At 36.3% G+C, this 15,321-nt stretch overlaps 2 protein-coding genes across 42 annotated transcripts in view; one reads left to right on the forward strand and one right to left on the reverse strand.

Moving 5' to 3' along the window:
* Positions 1-15,321, forward strand: part of tacr3l (tachykinin receptor 3-like) — a 62,711-nt gene that overhangs the window by 3,972 nt on the left and 43,418 nt on the right. For 7 of the 40 annotated variants that reach the window (XM_073945605.1, XM_073945790.1, XM_073945791.1 and 4 more), the window contains exons 2-7: positions 2,920-3,046; positions 5,633-5,814; positions 7,040-7,322; positions 12,348-12,480; positions 12,590-12,730; positions 15,090-15,227. The gene's annotated coding sequence lies outside the window, so the exon portion shown is untranslated. Of the gene's footprint in view, positions 1-2,919; positions 3,047-5,632; positions 5,815-6,058; positions 6,201-7,039; positions 7,736-12,347; positions 12,481-12,589; positions 12,731-15,089; positions 15,320-15,321 lie in introns of those variants that run through there. The other 33 variants (XM_073945608.1, XM_073945801.1, XM_073945619.1 and 30 more) reach the window with 17 other exon arrangements.
* acy3.1 (aspartoacylase (aminocyclase) 3, tandem duplicate 1) lies at positions 1,387-7,291 on the reverse strand. Of its 2 annotated transcripts, none has more exons than XM_073949185.1 (7): positions 7,023-7,291; positions 5,566-5,801; positions 3,742-3,923; positions 3,313-3,406; positions 3,121-3,228; positions 2,932-3,044; positions 1,387-1,904 (listed from the first exon to the last, which is right to left on the reverse strand). In XM_073949185.1, the coding sequence occupies exons 3-7, from the start codon at positions 3,847-3,849 to the stop codon at positions 1,698-1,700; spliced, it is 630 nt and encodes a 209-aa protein (XP_073805286.1). In that variant the 5' UTR covers positions 3,850-3,923; positions 5,566-5,801; positions 7,023-7,291; the 3' UTR covers positions 1,387-1,697. The 2 variants fall into 2 exon arrangements, with proteins under 2 accessions (XP_073805286.1, NP_001138833.1); NM_001145361.1 differs by having other exon boundaries at positions 3,742-3,937; positions 7,023-7,254.

The raw sequence follows: 15,321 nt of genomic DNA on the forward strand, positions 1-15,321 counted from the left end.
AGGAGAAACATGACAACTGAGAGGACTGCAGAACTTAGAGATTATTACCTTAACTTTACAACCGTACATAATGAGAGAGGAAGCCATGCAGGCAGGCGGTTTTCTAACAAACCAGTATTTCCTGTCATCGTTTCTGTTTTTAATTTCCTTACAAAATCAACAGCTGCTGTCAATGCAAAAATCAGCTCGGATGTTTAAACAAAATGAGATCAATACTAGACGTAAACATGGCAACATTATCTTATAGCACAGCCTGATGTTTAATGTTTACAAAAATTGCAGTGGGTTTTAATTTACTAATAGGTATGTAGATTATTTATATTCATTCATTTTGCTTCGGCCTAGTCGCTATTTCAGAGGTCGCCACAGTGGAATGAACCGCCAACTATTCCAGCATATGTTTAACGCAGCGAATGCCCTTCCAGCTGCAACCCAGTACTGGGAAACATCTATACACACTCATTCACACACACACCATGGACAATTTAGTTTTTTCAATCCACCTATAGCGCACAACACACACCAAAACTGATTGGTGGAGAGGAGACAGAGTGATGAAGCCAATAATGATATGGGGATGGTTAGGAGGCCATGATGTAAAGAGGCCAGTGGGTAAACTTGGCCAGGATGAACTCTTTTTCAAAGGAAATCCTGGGATTTTTAACAACCACAGAAAGTCAGAGCCTCCTTTTAAACATTTTTTTCGAAAGACAGCGCTCACTGAGCAGTAGAGTCCTCTTCACTATACTGGAGAGTTAGGACCCACATAGACCGCGGGTTGAGTGGGCATAGCCCTGCTTAGCTTCAGTGGGCGACCATGTGAAAGTTGCAGAGAGCTATCTGCCAGTTTTGTGCATTCACTGTGTTTATAAATGAAAGCAGTAGTTGGTGATGTCACTTAATAGAAAAACACTGCACATAGACGGTCCTGTAGCCAAAATTGTGTTTTTGTAGTTTCCTATCTGGAAGCAATAACAGTAATTTGTGTGTTTTTGACCTTTTCATACTCAAATCAATTAAAACCAGGTTTGACGTTAAGATTAATTCACTAAAACAAAAGTTGACCTTTTCTTTTTGTTGGAACTGGTTTGGGGTAAATCTTGCTTAAATGAACAGTTGTGTTTGCAAGGAAATTTATTTGCATAAGACACGCCTAAACAAACTATCTCCATATAAGGGCATTTTGCTTTTAATGATTTTTTTTTTTTTTGCAGCCTTTCATCACTCATCAAACAAATGACATATTTGTTTCGTAGTTTAGGACGACACTGAGGGAAAAAAAGACTTAAATCCAAGAAATATTTGCATTTTATTACCTTACTTTGAAGAGTGGTTCTCAGTTGTTTTGTGTTAAAAGCCAAGAAAACAAACAAACAAACAAAAAGATTAGGGTGTAACAAACTTTATTAACATGAAAACATAAATTAACAGTTTTGTAAATGCATAAACAGTAGAAGTTGCTTCCAGCCTTGCATTAAAAATAACTTTGAGCCACGTTATGTATTGTAAAAGCCACCACTGAATTTGAGCAAAAAAGTCAAAATGTATGATTGAACACAGCTTTTGAAATCAGCAACAAAAGATGTATATTTGTGATTATGCATTGTTTTACAATTATTTGCTATTTTAATTTGATAAAAGACAGTCTGTCATGTGAAATCATTTGGTTAGATCAGTGAGGTTAGATTGTCTGGTAATCATGCTGAGTTTGTTGTCTGCACTTGTACTGATGGAACTGTCAGTGTCCATTTTTTGGCCAGATGAAAAGCGATTCCCTTTTCATAGTAGGCACCCTCATTGATAAAGAACGGATGAAGTGGCTCTTCTTCCTCGCATGTCACTGTTTCTCCAGAAAATGACAAAAACAAAGGGTCACCCCTCTTCAGGAGACAGAAATCTCTATCCTAAAAAGAGAAATAGTGATTTTTAGATGCATTTAACATTAACATGTCCATCCCATCCAAAATACTGTGGGAATATAAATTTATATAATCTAGTTACCTCTAGCTAAGATGTAAGAGATATTTAAAACCTATTGACCGCCTGAGCACAGGCTGAGCCGAAGTGATGCAAATGCTAAGGGAAGGGTCCAAACAACTGTGCCTTTGTTTTTAGGTGATACTTTCAAGCTGGTCTGGAAAGGTGAAACCTCAGGATCTATTCAAGACCCTAAAACAAGATCTTCAACTAAAACTAGTCATGCTCGTTTTCTATGTTTCCTCCCACAAACTCTGCCCCCTCCTAAAACACATAATAGACAGGACGGCTCGGTCTCCATTAGACTTGATTGATTTCAGACTTTTTTTAGACTTGTGAAAGACTCGTGTAAGAGACTCCTGTAGGGTCTCGCAGACTCATAGACTTCTTGAAGACGCTGAATGACTGCAGACTAACCAACTCATACCTATAGAGAAATTCTGCTTTATTGTTTTTTTCTTTTTTACAAATGAGATGATTTTTAGACAAATAAAATTAAGATTTTTTACTAAGATTATTACTGCATACATAGACACTAAACACATTTTACATAGATATAAAGATTAATTTAAACTAAATAGATTGCTGCATGTTTTATCATATGCTGTAATAACTTTGAACATGGATCGTTTTTTTTGTTATTTACCACGTATACGTAGACATTACATGAAACATTAGGTCATGAAAAATTTACTTGAAATGCCTAAAAAAGTCTTTGCATTTTTCTAGTAAAAAAGTGTATGAACCCTGACCATAACAAATTACTTTACCTTAAAAAGTAAACAAGTACCACTTTTAGTTACATTTTTAAAGTAACACAAGATGGTAAAATATTACTCTTATAAGTAGCTTTCCGCAAAACATTAATCATTGACTATTTGAATATGTATATTAATAACATGCCTTGTCAATTCTACATAATCATATAAATCATTTTTGCAGAATGATCATCACCTGAAGCTGAGGATGAACAGCAGCGGTGAGATTTCGTGTCTCAGGATCTCTGGGATAATCCACACTTTTGATAAACTTGAAGACTTCCACATCTCCACCTTCAAATACTGTCCCTGTAAGCAAAATTAAACACACATTCTAACACAATATCATTGCAAAAAAACACCACATTTTTAGATCCTCCAGTACCTGAGTTGAACTTATGAATCCAGTCTATAGTCAAGTCGACAGCCTCCTTCATAATAACGTAGATGTCAGCTCTGACAACACCCTGTGGCTGCGGCCCGACCTCTAGAGCTAGAAACACAGACCACCATTCTCATCATCGGACTCCATTTGTGCACATAAAGCAAATGCATTGAGATGATCACCATCACTTACTAAAGCCATGCTTGGAGACCGACTCCAAGTTATATGCATCATTAATGGGGAAATCCAGTACCAGCACTCTCACAGGCACTTTGGTTATCTTAGTCTTAAATATGTACACGACAACAGACAACATCAAAACACACATGCATAGACACAATATACCTGCTCTACTCATTGACATGGTTGTCCATACGTTTATATATGGAACATTAACAACCTTGTTATGTTTGTTTTTAACTGGTTTTGCTTCAGGAACCAGATTTTAAAGTGGATATTAAGCATGATTAAATATATAGTGATGAAATGCGTTTTATTTTTTTGGATTTATCATATGTTTTGTCTTGCAGTCAGATTTTTTGGGGGGGCGTCAACACCAACCCACCCATTGACAAAAGCTCACTTAGTTTACAGAATGAAGCACATTTGTGAAGGTCATACCTGTAAGTATTTGCAGATGTGCAGGGTTACCCAGTCACTAGCTGAGTAATGGATGAGTGTGAGACCCATATTAGACGTGGTGTTGTGGAGGTCACAAATCATGTCCATTACATCGTCAGATCCCTTCACTCCTAGAAGATTATTCAGTTCCTGAGCACGTCGGACTTCATATGGGCTGCTGTCTGTAATAGGAGTACTTTGAGAGAGATTAACACATATATTACCATTTTTGCATGTGGAAATCCATTTACTCCATTTTCAAATAAATTAATTAGTGGTGCTTTGATCAAAGTACATTATCAATATCTATTCAAACTCATGTTTAAACATGTAGAAGTAAAAAGTGTTAGTTTTTACAATGTAAGTAAAGGCGAAAAATGTTCATTGGATATTGTTAGACACAAACAGAAGTTTGTCAGCTCCACTGCACTATTAACGTGACAGAAAACTCTGAATGTGTACACTCTGATTTGCTAATTTTACAAGTACACACAGGACATTATTGTTGACAAAAAATATGAGAATTAAATGTATTCAAAAATATTTTTAAAAATAACCAAAATGTCGGCATATCCGTTTGTTAAGTGTGACGTCACATGAAGCAGCTTCTGGGTCTATCAAACTGTGTGGGGGTACTCAAAAATCACAATGGACCCCCCCCGCGCCTTCTCTCCCACTTAATTTCCTGTCATCCAGCTGTTATATCAAATAAAAACAAAAGTAAATCGTTAAAAATATATATCTTAAATAAATCTTTTAAAAAATTATATTTATTTTAATCTGCTGCATTTTGCTATTTGTTCAGTATTGGAGCAGATCATAGCGTACGCATTCAGTCATGTTACTGGTGCACCAGATCTGTCAAGTTTCTATTGGTGTCAAACCATTTTCGAAATGAACACTGGAATCGAATCTAGTTGTCCACCCAAATAAAACTGGCAGAATAAAAACTATCATTAGTGTGGATGCAAAATAAAAATGTTCAATGTGGTTTATGTCTACAAAAACAGGAAACCATTTTATTTATTTTAGTTATGGCTATATCTGCTTAGCTCTCCTAAATTTAGATTTTTTTTTCTTTGTGCATTTAAAGACTTCTTATAGACATCTAAACAGACTGCGTCCGAAATTGCATACTTCTATACTTTATAGTACGCTAAAAACAGTTTGCGAACTGAGTAGTATGTGTGTTTTTATAGAATTTGAAAAACAGTATGTGAGAAGGGATGACCTATTACTTCTTGCGAGATTCTAGAATGTGCATCCGATGCACACTATGCTATCCTATGGTGCACCACAAAATAATTCATGAATAAGAGTTATGCGATGGAACTGACGCGAGTAGGTTATGTGATCATGACAAAATGCCAGCTGTAGTACATCTGACTTCCATTCATTCTACTGACATTCATACTATATATAGAACATACTTTTCTAATGGCAAAGCTGTACATTTAAATTAAAATGCAGTACCTACTTAGTAGGCAATTTCAGACGCAGCAATAGACATGTTGGCTAAACAATGCTAAACTTGGACTGTCTTTAAACATGTAACTGACGTTTAACTATTGTCCACAAATAATAAGACAGACTTCAGATGTGTAATTCCTGTCAATTTGAGGACTAGTGGATTTTAGATGTCTATTCGATTTCCACTGACAGCCCAAATTTAGAACTGTTTTAGCCAAGGCATCTATATCTACATCTTTTAAAAACAAATGGAAAATGATTAGTAGTGTGGTGCAGCCGTTTTTTTGTTGTTGTTGTTTTTACAATGCATTGTTCCACTTAAACAACACTTAATGCTGCGGTTCCACATCTCACCTCAGCACAGCTTTGCTAAAGCAGCGGTTCATATCTGTATCAATATATCTTCTGCACTCCTTCACAGCCCGTGGGTTTGACAGTACAGTTGTTACAGGAATCGGCCACACACCGTCTCCCCTCTCCTTCCTCTGTCGCTCCATCTCCTGCACCAGGTACACACCCGACAGCTCATTTCCATGAGTGCCGCCACAAACAGCCACACCACCCAGAGCTGGCAGGAACACAGACGCCATCTACAACAGACAGGTAACACCATTACTATTTTGTCAAAGCAGTTTTTAAAAAGTCTGTCCTAAATAATTTCATCAAAAGCTCATTCAGTCATTTGAATACATATTTATCTAATATTTCAGTAATATTCTCAGTACTAAATTGTACTATATTTACATTTACTAAGTATGTCTTTATTATTATTGTTAGTAATTATTGAAAAATTCATAAGGTGTTTTGCATTTGGGCTACGCGATGATGCAGTGCTGTGGTCTCACAGCAAGAAGGTCGCTGGTTTGAGCCTCGGCTGAGTCAGTTGGCATTTCTGTGTGCAGTTTGCATGTTCTCCCTGTGTTGTGGCTTTCCTCCGGGTGCTATGGTTTCCCCCACAAGTCCAAAGACATGCGGTACAGGTAAATTGGGTAAGCTAAATTGCCCATAGTGTATGTGTGTAAATGAGAGTGTAGTGGTGTTTCCCAGTGATGGGTTGCAGCTGGAAGGGCATCCGCTGCGTAAAACATATGCTGGATAAGTTGGCGGTTCATTCTGCTGTGGCGACCCCTGATTAATAAAGGGACTAAGCCAAAAAGAAAATCATTGAATGTTTTGCATTTGCAAATAAAAATAAAGCATAAATTCAGTCCATAGAGCATGTTCCGTATTATACAGTAAACCCTGACCCTGTATTTTAATTGAAATTCACATATTATGTTGTTGCCTGATGCAAAAGTTAATAGACAACTAAAGTATCATTAATAGTGCTTAAATCTCTTTGAGAAAAACAAAATATTATGCGTTGCTGTTTGCAAGGGTGGCACAATAGAAGTGGGTCAGATTGAGAATTACTGACAGTTAGGGAAAACAGGGTAACTTTAAAAAGTTTGAAAGCATTTTATTATTACTACTCAAATGTTAAGTCTAATATGGCTAGTGTCAACCCATGTCTGTATCTGGGTTTAAGAGCATGTGACTACAGCTGCAGTGGTAGAGGAAGTGTTACTGTTCCTTATAAAATTTAAGTATGTTGTTGCTATCCTAAGCAATGTGGATTAATTGAAGACCATTGCAAACTCTCAAGTACAACAACATGCAAGCAAATGTGATAGTAAAACTTCCTAACCTCCAGTTGTTTCTGGGATGCGATGTGGTAGCTCTTCCTCCTAATCATTTTACTGATTTACAAGAACTTTGGACACATTTACAATGAGGTGTGACGGCATGCAAGACACTAAAGAATCATTTACCTTGTTTTTCTCCTCAGCCTTTTCTTCAGTCATCAGCTCTGGTTCATCTTTCACACATAATGATGTGGTCACTGAAGCTCGCAATTTCACTGACCGTGAAGCTTCAGCATGGAGCTAATGTTTTGCTGACTAATGCATGCGCTTAAAGGAGAGCATGTGGTGAAGGACGAGACAGAGTGGGAGGAGAAACATGTCAAATGAGAGGACTGCAGTGCTTTGGTTACCAGCTAAACATTACAGCTAGATGGGAAGTGGTTTAATAAACCAGCATTTCCTGTCACAGTTCCCTCCTACTTAAAGGTATAGATCACCCAAAAACTGAAGTTCTGTCATTGTTTACTCATGTTGCAATTTCTTCTTACCTATTTGAGTTTGTCTATTAGACAAAAGAAGATATTTTGAAGACTGTTGAAAATGAATATCCATTAATTTAACATTATTTGTTGCCTTACTATGAACGTCATTGGCTATGGGTGTACAACATTCTGTAGTGGTGCATTTAGTAGTTTTATGTTATTTCCTTGTCATGATCTGTTTAATGAGGTGTGTTTTATTATGGAGACTACTAAAATGCGCCAAAATTGAGTACTCCGGGACCTGGATTAGAAACCACTGGGTTAAACTGTTCCCTAAATGTACAATGTTTTTTTCAGCATGCTTACTCTGCTGCCCTCTTCTGGAAAGTACGTTTCATTACATCATAAATTTTCAAAGCTCCTGGAGTAACTCCAATCACTGTGAATCTCCTCCTAAACAATCACGCTTAATTCAACTCAACTGCTCATTGATAGAGACTCCAAAAGAGTTAATGTCATGGAATATAGCACATCATAAGCTGTATTTAAACAGCTTAATGATCAATTTTAAATTGATGAAAACATCTTTTTACAGTCTTTGTTACACATTTCAAGTACCTACTGTAATTATATGCATGATTACAAGTAACTAAACCTAAACATAACCCTTTTCCTAGCCCTAGCCATGCTGCTAAATATTATTACTCATTACTTAAAGAGGTAGTTCATCCAAAAATTTACATTTCCTACTTATTCTCAAGTGATTTTCATGAGTTTTTTCTTTTGAGCAAAAAAGAAGATACTTTGAAGAACGTTGGAAACTGTTATGTGTTGGCATCAAATATAGAGTAAAAAAAAACAATGGAAGTCCAGCATTCTTCAAAAATGATATTCTTTTTGTACACACAGAAAAATTAAAACATTACAAGTTTGTAACCAGTAAAGGGTATTAAGTGATTGCAAAATATTGCAAGTACATTAAAAGTGAAGTTTGTTGATAAACTAATTTCGAGAGGGTCACTCACTGATGATTGCTTGCGGCTGGTCCTGCATTATTCAATTTATGATTCACCAATCAGACGATTCCTAAGCCACTATAAATTCCGTAAGTTCTATATAACAGCCATCCTCGTTTTGAAGAATCCCCCCTTCCACCCCTACTCCTCTTTTCCCAGATGAGTGGCACCATGGCCCAGTGGTTAGCACTGTTGCCTCACAGCAAGAGCGTCACTGGTTCTAGTCTTTACCAACCCAGCCGACTTTTCTGTGCGGAGTTTACATGTTCTCCCTGTGCTCACATGGGTTTCCCCAGGGTTCCTTCCACAGTCCAAAAACATGCAACTTAAGTTAATTGACTGAGTTGTAAGTAGTTATCTCTTAAGAGCAATCACTATCTGTTCATTACAGCAGGGGAGTTCTCGAGATCTACCTGAGCTCAAACTCCCCTCTCGCCTTGCAAACGGGAGGGAGCCCGGGCTCGAGGATCTTATAAGCTCAGGGCTCTCTCCTGGGGCAGCATGCCAAACTAGCTTTATAATCGATCATCAGCTAAGTGAGAACTCTTAAAAATGAAGAGATTTAGTGTGCTGTACCCTTATTGGACCATCAGTTTGAAAAATAGATTAAGGAGCGACTTAGCTGCAGGCACTATTTCCTGACGAGATGCGGGATTTTATTTTGTATGACCTTTGCTATTCATTTTGGGAATTTTTTTACTTGTTAAATGTGTTTGACCACATCTAAAAGCAATAGGAAGGTGAATGTTGCTTTTCTGCTCTATTAAGCTGTGACTTTGCTATCAGTGTATGTGGAAGTGTGCATCACACAAACTTCCAAGGCAGCTTTTAATAATCTGCAACAAAGTATTGAGAGCTTTGGGGATAACATTTAACTTCCCACTGGAAATGACTTTAAAATATTTTTAAAAGCAATCTTTTTGCGAGGGATGTGCAATGATGCATACCTACCTTTCATCCTTTAAATAAAACATTTTCCAGTTTTCGCATACAGTCCATCTGACTTCAAGCCGTATATGCCAGTTAGACATTTTTTGCCGCATCACTGTGATGCATGTAATCAAAATGTCAAAGCTTAATGTCCCCCTCGAATGCAAGCAGCAGAAAATAGTTTTGGTCACCACTACCAAAAGTGTCCTCTCTCATAAAACCTTATGAAAGAAAGTATGGGGTGATTTTAAACACAGCCCAAGACCTGAAATGGGTTTATGAGGAATGTATTTGGGATTCAAGCCAGAAGATTATACTGTAAAGTATAGTCATTTTCCTAATCAGCGATCAAAAAGTGTATGTTTAGATTCGTATTCCCAATAGTTTTGCTTACAGCTTATAATGTAATGTTTACATAATTAATATTTTCCCCTATTATCTCTCTCTTAATGGATATAAAATAGGCGTTCACTCAAACTTTAAAAGGAAATGACTATAAATAACGTATTTTACAGCAATTTGGTCCCACATCATACATATATGTCATACTTCCACATAAGAGCATAGGAGCTGCCAACAATTTTCTCTTTCAATCTCGGCAGCAGTGCCACTCAAATTGACAATTGCAGTTTGACTGAAAGGAGTAATTTAGGCGGCTAGAGTTGATTCAGAAATTCCCCAGAAATTAAAGATGTAAGATTGGAGAGAACTTGAATGAAATCAGCTAGTCCGTTTTTTTTTTTTTTTTTTTTTTTTTGTGGTTTGCTGCTTCTCTTGTTGAAGCCAGAGAAAGCGGTCTTTAAAACTAGCTGTGTGCACAATGGATGTAATCAGAGATTGAAGGCAATCTATGTTCTGAAGAGCCAGAAACATGTGAAGTAAGAGCCTGCTGAGAGCTTCAGCAACAAGAGTGTACTGTGAAGATGGTAGTGACATGCTATGGAGTTTCAGATAGTCGAGACGCACAAGATTCGTCTCATTAAATGCTTCCTTTTTTTTTAAATTAGTCACTTTGCTTTGACTGTCACTATGTTTTCAACCTGTGGATCCTAATTGGACATCCTTCGGAAAATGGACAGTACTTTGGACAAAGTGGCAACCACATCAGCAACTGAATTAGGAGATTAAAATCAATCATTGTCAATCTTAGCAAGGGGGTTTAAGTGGTTCAAAAGACCCACAACCAACTGACAAGCTTCCAGAATTTGTCCCATACTTGAGCTCATTTGTCCTATTTTGACTGCTAAGCCATCATAAATTGTGAAAATAACCCATCAAAGGCTTTAAGACCAAGTGGAATCTGATGTAAGTGAAGTCATCTTTCATTACTGACCTACTGTATTGCTGATAAACAGAAAACTTTTAACAATGAGCTTTTATTCAAATTTTGAAAAGAAATTAGCAAATTTTACTACTAATTAAGCTATTGTTAATTATGAATTTTCAAAAGTACTCTTTACCCGATAAGCTAGAAAAAAATATTAAGCTCTACATTATTATTATTATTACACTGTAAAACCCAAAAAGTTAAAGTAACACAAACCATTTGAAGAAACTGATTGCTAAAAACCATTTATGTTCAAAAATTAATCCTAATGAGTACTGTGAACTTAATACATTTGTACAAAGAAGCTATTTGAGCAAAGTAAAACCCAATAAGTTAAGGCAACTCAAACCAACTGAAGAAACCGATTGCTACAAACCATTTGAGTTAAAAAATAAATAAAAATCTATATGAATACTCTGAAATTACTCCATTTAAGTTGAAGTTATGATGTATTCAATGAACTCATTACCTTCAAAACGGAGTTTAAAACTCCTTGGGAATGAATAGAATTAACTTTCAGTCAATTTTGAGTCAACTACACTCATTTCTTTTGATAAAGTTGACTGATGGGTTTTACAATGTATTATTACTATTAAGTTTTAATTGATCAATGTTCAAATGGGCAAATTCTGACTGAGGAAAGTTGAATGTGCTGCTTGGTTTGCTTTTTGCGTAATAAATAACAAGAGTTTTTAATTCAAAACTAACCGATTTTATTTTCTTTCCTAATAATATATGATGTAATTAATTTGTATTTTAAAAATAAGTATATTTTCAGATTTTATAATTCTAAATCTTTAAGAAATATTTTAGTGCATCAAAAAATGTGGTTATGATGACCATCCGACAAGCTAATCAAGCTAAAAATAGTGCTTAAACTATCTCTAAATGCAGTATTTTAACCTCATAATTGAATAGAAAATGAAATAAATAGCTACAAAAAGGTCCACGTTTTGAGAAAAAAGAAGCCCCCCATTTACCAGGCTGGCTACGAGCCTGTCGATGATTATTTTTTTTACTTTTGACATAAGTTCTTTGCAACCATGCATGCCAAGGCTCTTTTTGCGACTTATGTCTGTATTATTGTTATTAAACATTTTACATTCATTCATTGTAATGGAAAGAAGCAGCATCACAACTTGCATTTTTTATAGAGTCTATCAGTGCGTTTCAAATGAGATACTTAACCTTTTGATGGCCATTTCAGAGTGAACAAAGTCATGGCCGCCATATTGAAATGTCGTTCCAAACCGAAGTGATCAAAACTGGCTGCTTTGAAAGACCCTTTGGAATGGAGGATTTTTACATACAGTATACATCTGATAAACATTTTGGGCCATCATCTTTTAAGCAGTAAAGTTGTTTGGTGTCACACACTGCACTCAATTGAGGACTCAACTATATGCTTTAATCCAGGGGTGTCCAAACTCGGTCCTGGAGGGCCGGTGTCTTGCTGAGTTTAGCCCTAACTTGCTTCAACACACTTGCCAGGAAGTTTCTAGTACATCTAGTAAGAGCTTGATTAGCTGGTCCAAGTGTGTTTAATTAGGGTTGGAGCTAAACTCTCCAGGACCAGGTTTGGACACCCCTACTCTAATCCCTTTAGAGGGACTCTTCGAAGGGATTAGGGCATAGGGATGAGCCCTTCCGAACGAAACCCAGCATTAGATTAAAACCAGTGCAAAGCTATAAATTCAATGCACCACCTGGTTGCTTCATTAACACCTACTGAACTAACAGATTTTGTTTTCCTCAGGAGGTCTCGCAGCAGGATTGTAGCTGACGGAGGAAGTGGAAATAAAGAGGAAAACCGAGAACTGCATTTTTTTCCTTTTATATAATTCAAGTTAATAGTTGCTGACACTTTTAGAGTCAAAAAACAAATAGAGGTAAGGCAAAAATAAAACCTGTGGCTCCCGATGAGTTCTTAAAAAGTAATATGATTGGTCTCTGCAAGAAATGATCATTATTTACAGCATTATTACCTTTAATCCACAGCCTTTGCAAATTTTGAGCTTCCTGTTTCCACTACCAGTTTCATCCACAAATCTTCTGTAATGTGCTTCTGAAGAAAGAAAAGTCATGTACATCTTGAATGGCTTGAGAGAGACTAAATTAACAGCAAATTGTAAATTTTGGGTAAGCTATTCTTTTATTTTGTGATTTTATAGATGAATACAAGCCACACAACATTGGTATCTGTTTAATACAGCTTCACACGTGGCAGCAGAGGTTAATTGGATCCTTAGTCTTTCATCCTTATCGTAATGCGTGCATGTTTTTTATGATTTGCTTTGATTTTTCTATTGCTGTCTATAATGCAATTTTGCTATTTCTATGTTTTCGGAGAGTTTAAAAACTTCAGATTTACTAAGCTTGTTTGAAGGGCAGATGAATTTGGTTAAAGGTTTTTTAATATATACAATGCTGAGCATAAACGAGAAACCCCTCACAGATTCTTTTAAATGACAATGTTCTATAGGATGCTTTACAATAATATATTTGTGCATATACATACATTAGTTTAGCCAGTAAGCCAAAACTGGAACTAATCTAACCAAAATACTTCTAAAAGTATACAGTTCTGAAAGTTAGTACACCTAAACTAATATGTAAGGGGAAAATATTAAAGTTTAATAAACAGGGAAAATGCAGCACGGTGGCTCAGTGTTTAGTACTGTCGCCTCACAGCAAAAAGGTTGCTGGTTCGAGTCCTGGCTGGGCAAGTTGGCATTTATGTGTGGAGTTTGCATGTACTTCCAGTGTTGGCGTGGGTTTCCTCTGGGTGCTCCTGTTTCCCCCACAGTCCAAACACATGCAGTGATTTGGATGAACTAAATTGGCCATACTTTCTGAGTGTTTGTGTGAATGTGAGAGTATATGGGTGTTTCCCAGTACTGGGTTGCGGCTGGAAGGGCATCCGCTGCATAAAAACAAGCTGAAGGAAATGAATGAATGAAACAAGAAAAATCTAAATAAATAAAATTAGTTGAAATTTCATTGTTTGTAATTTTTATTGCAATAACTCATTTACATATCCTTATGAGAATGAGATTTTTTATTTATTTATATATATCTTTTTTTGTTCGGCTCTCTTTCAAACTTAGGAATCTTCAGGAATTTTAATACAAAAAAGAAAAAAATGGCTTTTTAGTTTTTGTTACATCCATATTGAATCAATAGGCTATGCCTTTACAGCCATATTCTGTACAGTTTTGTTGTCTGAGTTTGGCTGTCGTTTCGAACTAAAATGGTCCTGTGGTCCACTACAGTGGACATGATGTAAAATTAAAAATAAAAACAAAATGTAAAAACTCTAAATTGTAGAATTTTTTTTAACCCAAAGAATGTAGGAAATCACAGAAAAAAAAATTTTTTCTTTGGGTCTGAGGAGGATATGTTAGGTGACCAAATTCTTATTTTAAAGGATATCTGTTTAATAAAAAAAATAGTTTAAATGCACCAAAAATCACTTTTTCAAGATCAAGATTTTTTTTTTTCAATTTAAAGGGGGTTTACTCATTTATCCTGAGTACTGTATTTTCTCTAAATATGACTATGATAATAAGATTTAATTTTGAAGGACACATACAATTACAATATCCAGCAACAACCTTTTTATTGGGTGTAAAATCTGAGTATAGAATCTTAAAGCATCTCCTTTGTTACAAAAGCAAGTTTATGACTGCTTCTCATTTTAAATTGTTAGGAACATTGTTTCTGTATACATGTTAAGCAACACACAACATGTAAAGCAAATCAAGACACTATAAAAAGCTGTTTCCATTACCAGCATCAAGCTTCAGTCTGAAACACACAGTATATTGTGATCTTACCATATCACAATTCTTTTCCACTTAATTGTGCCGACCTGCTAATTGAGAATTAAGCAACAAGAGTTAGAAAGGGGGAAATAAGTATTGACGTCATTTTTTTTCCTGGGAATTATATTTCTGAAGGAGCTGTTGACATGGAATTGAACCCTGGTTACATCTTCATCATCCTGGTAATGTAGATTTTGGACTGAAGCAGCTAATCATAATTTACACTGATGAAAGACAGAGGGTTGCTGAAGAACTACTGACAGATTTCAGCTGCTGTCTGAGCTTTTACTGCCAAACTACACCTCTCTTTCTTCATGTGTTCAACACATTTTTCTCTGTCATTTTATTTCATTACACATAACTTCAATTGTAAACAAATTAGTTTTGTTTCTTTCCATATATGGATTTCTTTGTTTGTTACAAAGAAATTTCAAGTTAACAGCACCTTGGCAAAAAATGGTGACGTGCTCATTACTAATTTCCCCCTCTTTATATTTACCTGTTGTGTACAGTGATTTCCCCATCAGATTCCAATTGCTAAAATCTCCCCAATACCAACACACAAACTTGCATCATTCCCCATTGTGAAACAGTGGAAGCAACTGTTGATCTGATTCATTAAGTGTGCTTCAATCAGTGTTTAATCCCTTTTAATTGGAAGAGCTTTTCCCCAGGCGCCCATAGAGAGCTGGATAGGTGGACTCCTGCGACAGTGGAGGTTGCCAGATCTGCATAAAAGGGCAGCGTCTTCCTGGAGAGCTCAAACACCTGCGGAAGCGTCGGAGGATTAATGAAATGGTCCAAGATGAAAGGTACAAAACCACCTGAACCCTGTGTGCGTGGGGAGATGTGTAACATGGCCTTTCTGTGGTTAAAACACACACAGACAAACACAGGCATGAGAGT

The sequence above is a fragment of the Danio rerio genome, chromosome 1, assembly GCF_049306965.1.
Source record: "Danio rerio strain Tuebingen ecotype United States chromosome 1, GRCz12tu, whole genome shotgun sequence".
Lineage (NCBI taxonomy): Eukaryota > Metazoa > Chordata > Actinopteri > Cypriniformes > Danionidae > Danio > Danio rerio.

Excerpts from the sequence above, each read along its gene's own strand:
- acy3.1 (NM_001145361.1), bottom strand. The coding sequence starts at position 7,055 with ATGACTGAAGAAAAGGCTGAGGAGAAAAACAAG. Across the intron at positions 5,802-7,022 it reads AGGCTGAGGAGAAAAACAAG|ATGGCGTCTGTGTTCCTGCC; the intron begins GTAAATGATTCT and ends TGTCTGTTGTAG. Across the intron at positions 3,229-3,312 it reads GGTCTCCAAGCATGGCTTTA|CTCTAGAGGTCGGGCCGCAG; the intron begins GTAAGTGATGGT and ends CTGTGTTTCTAG.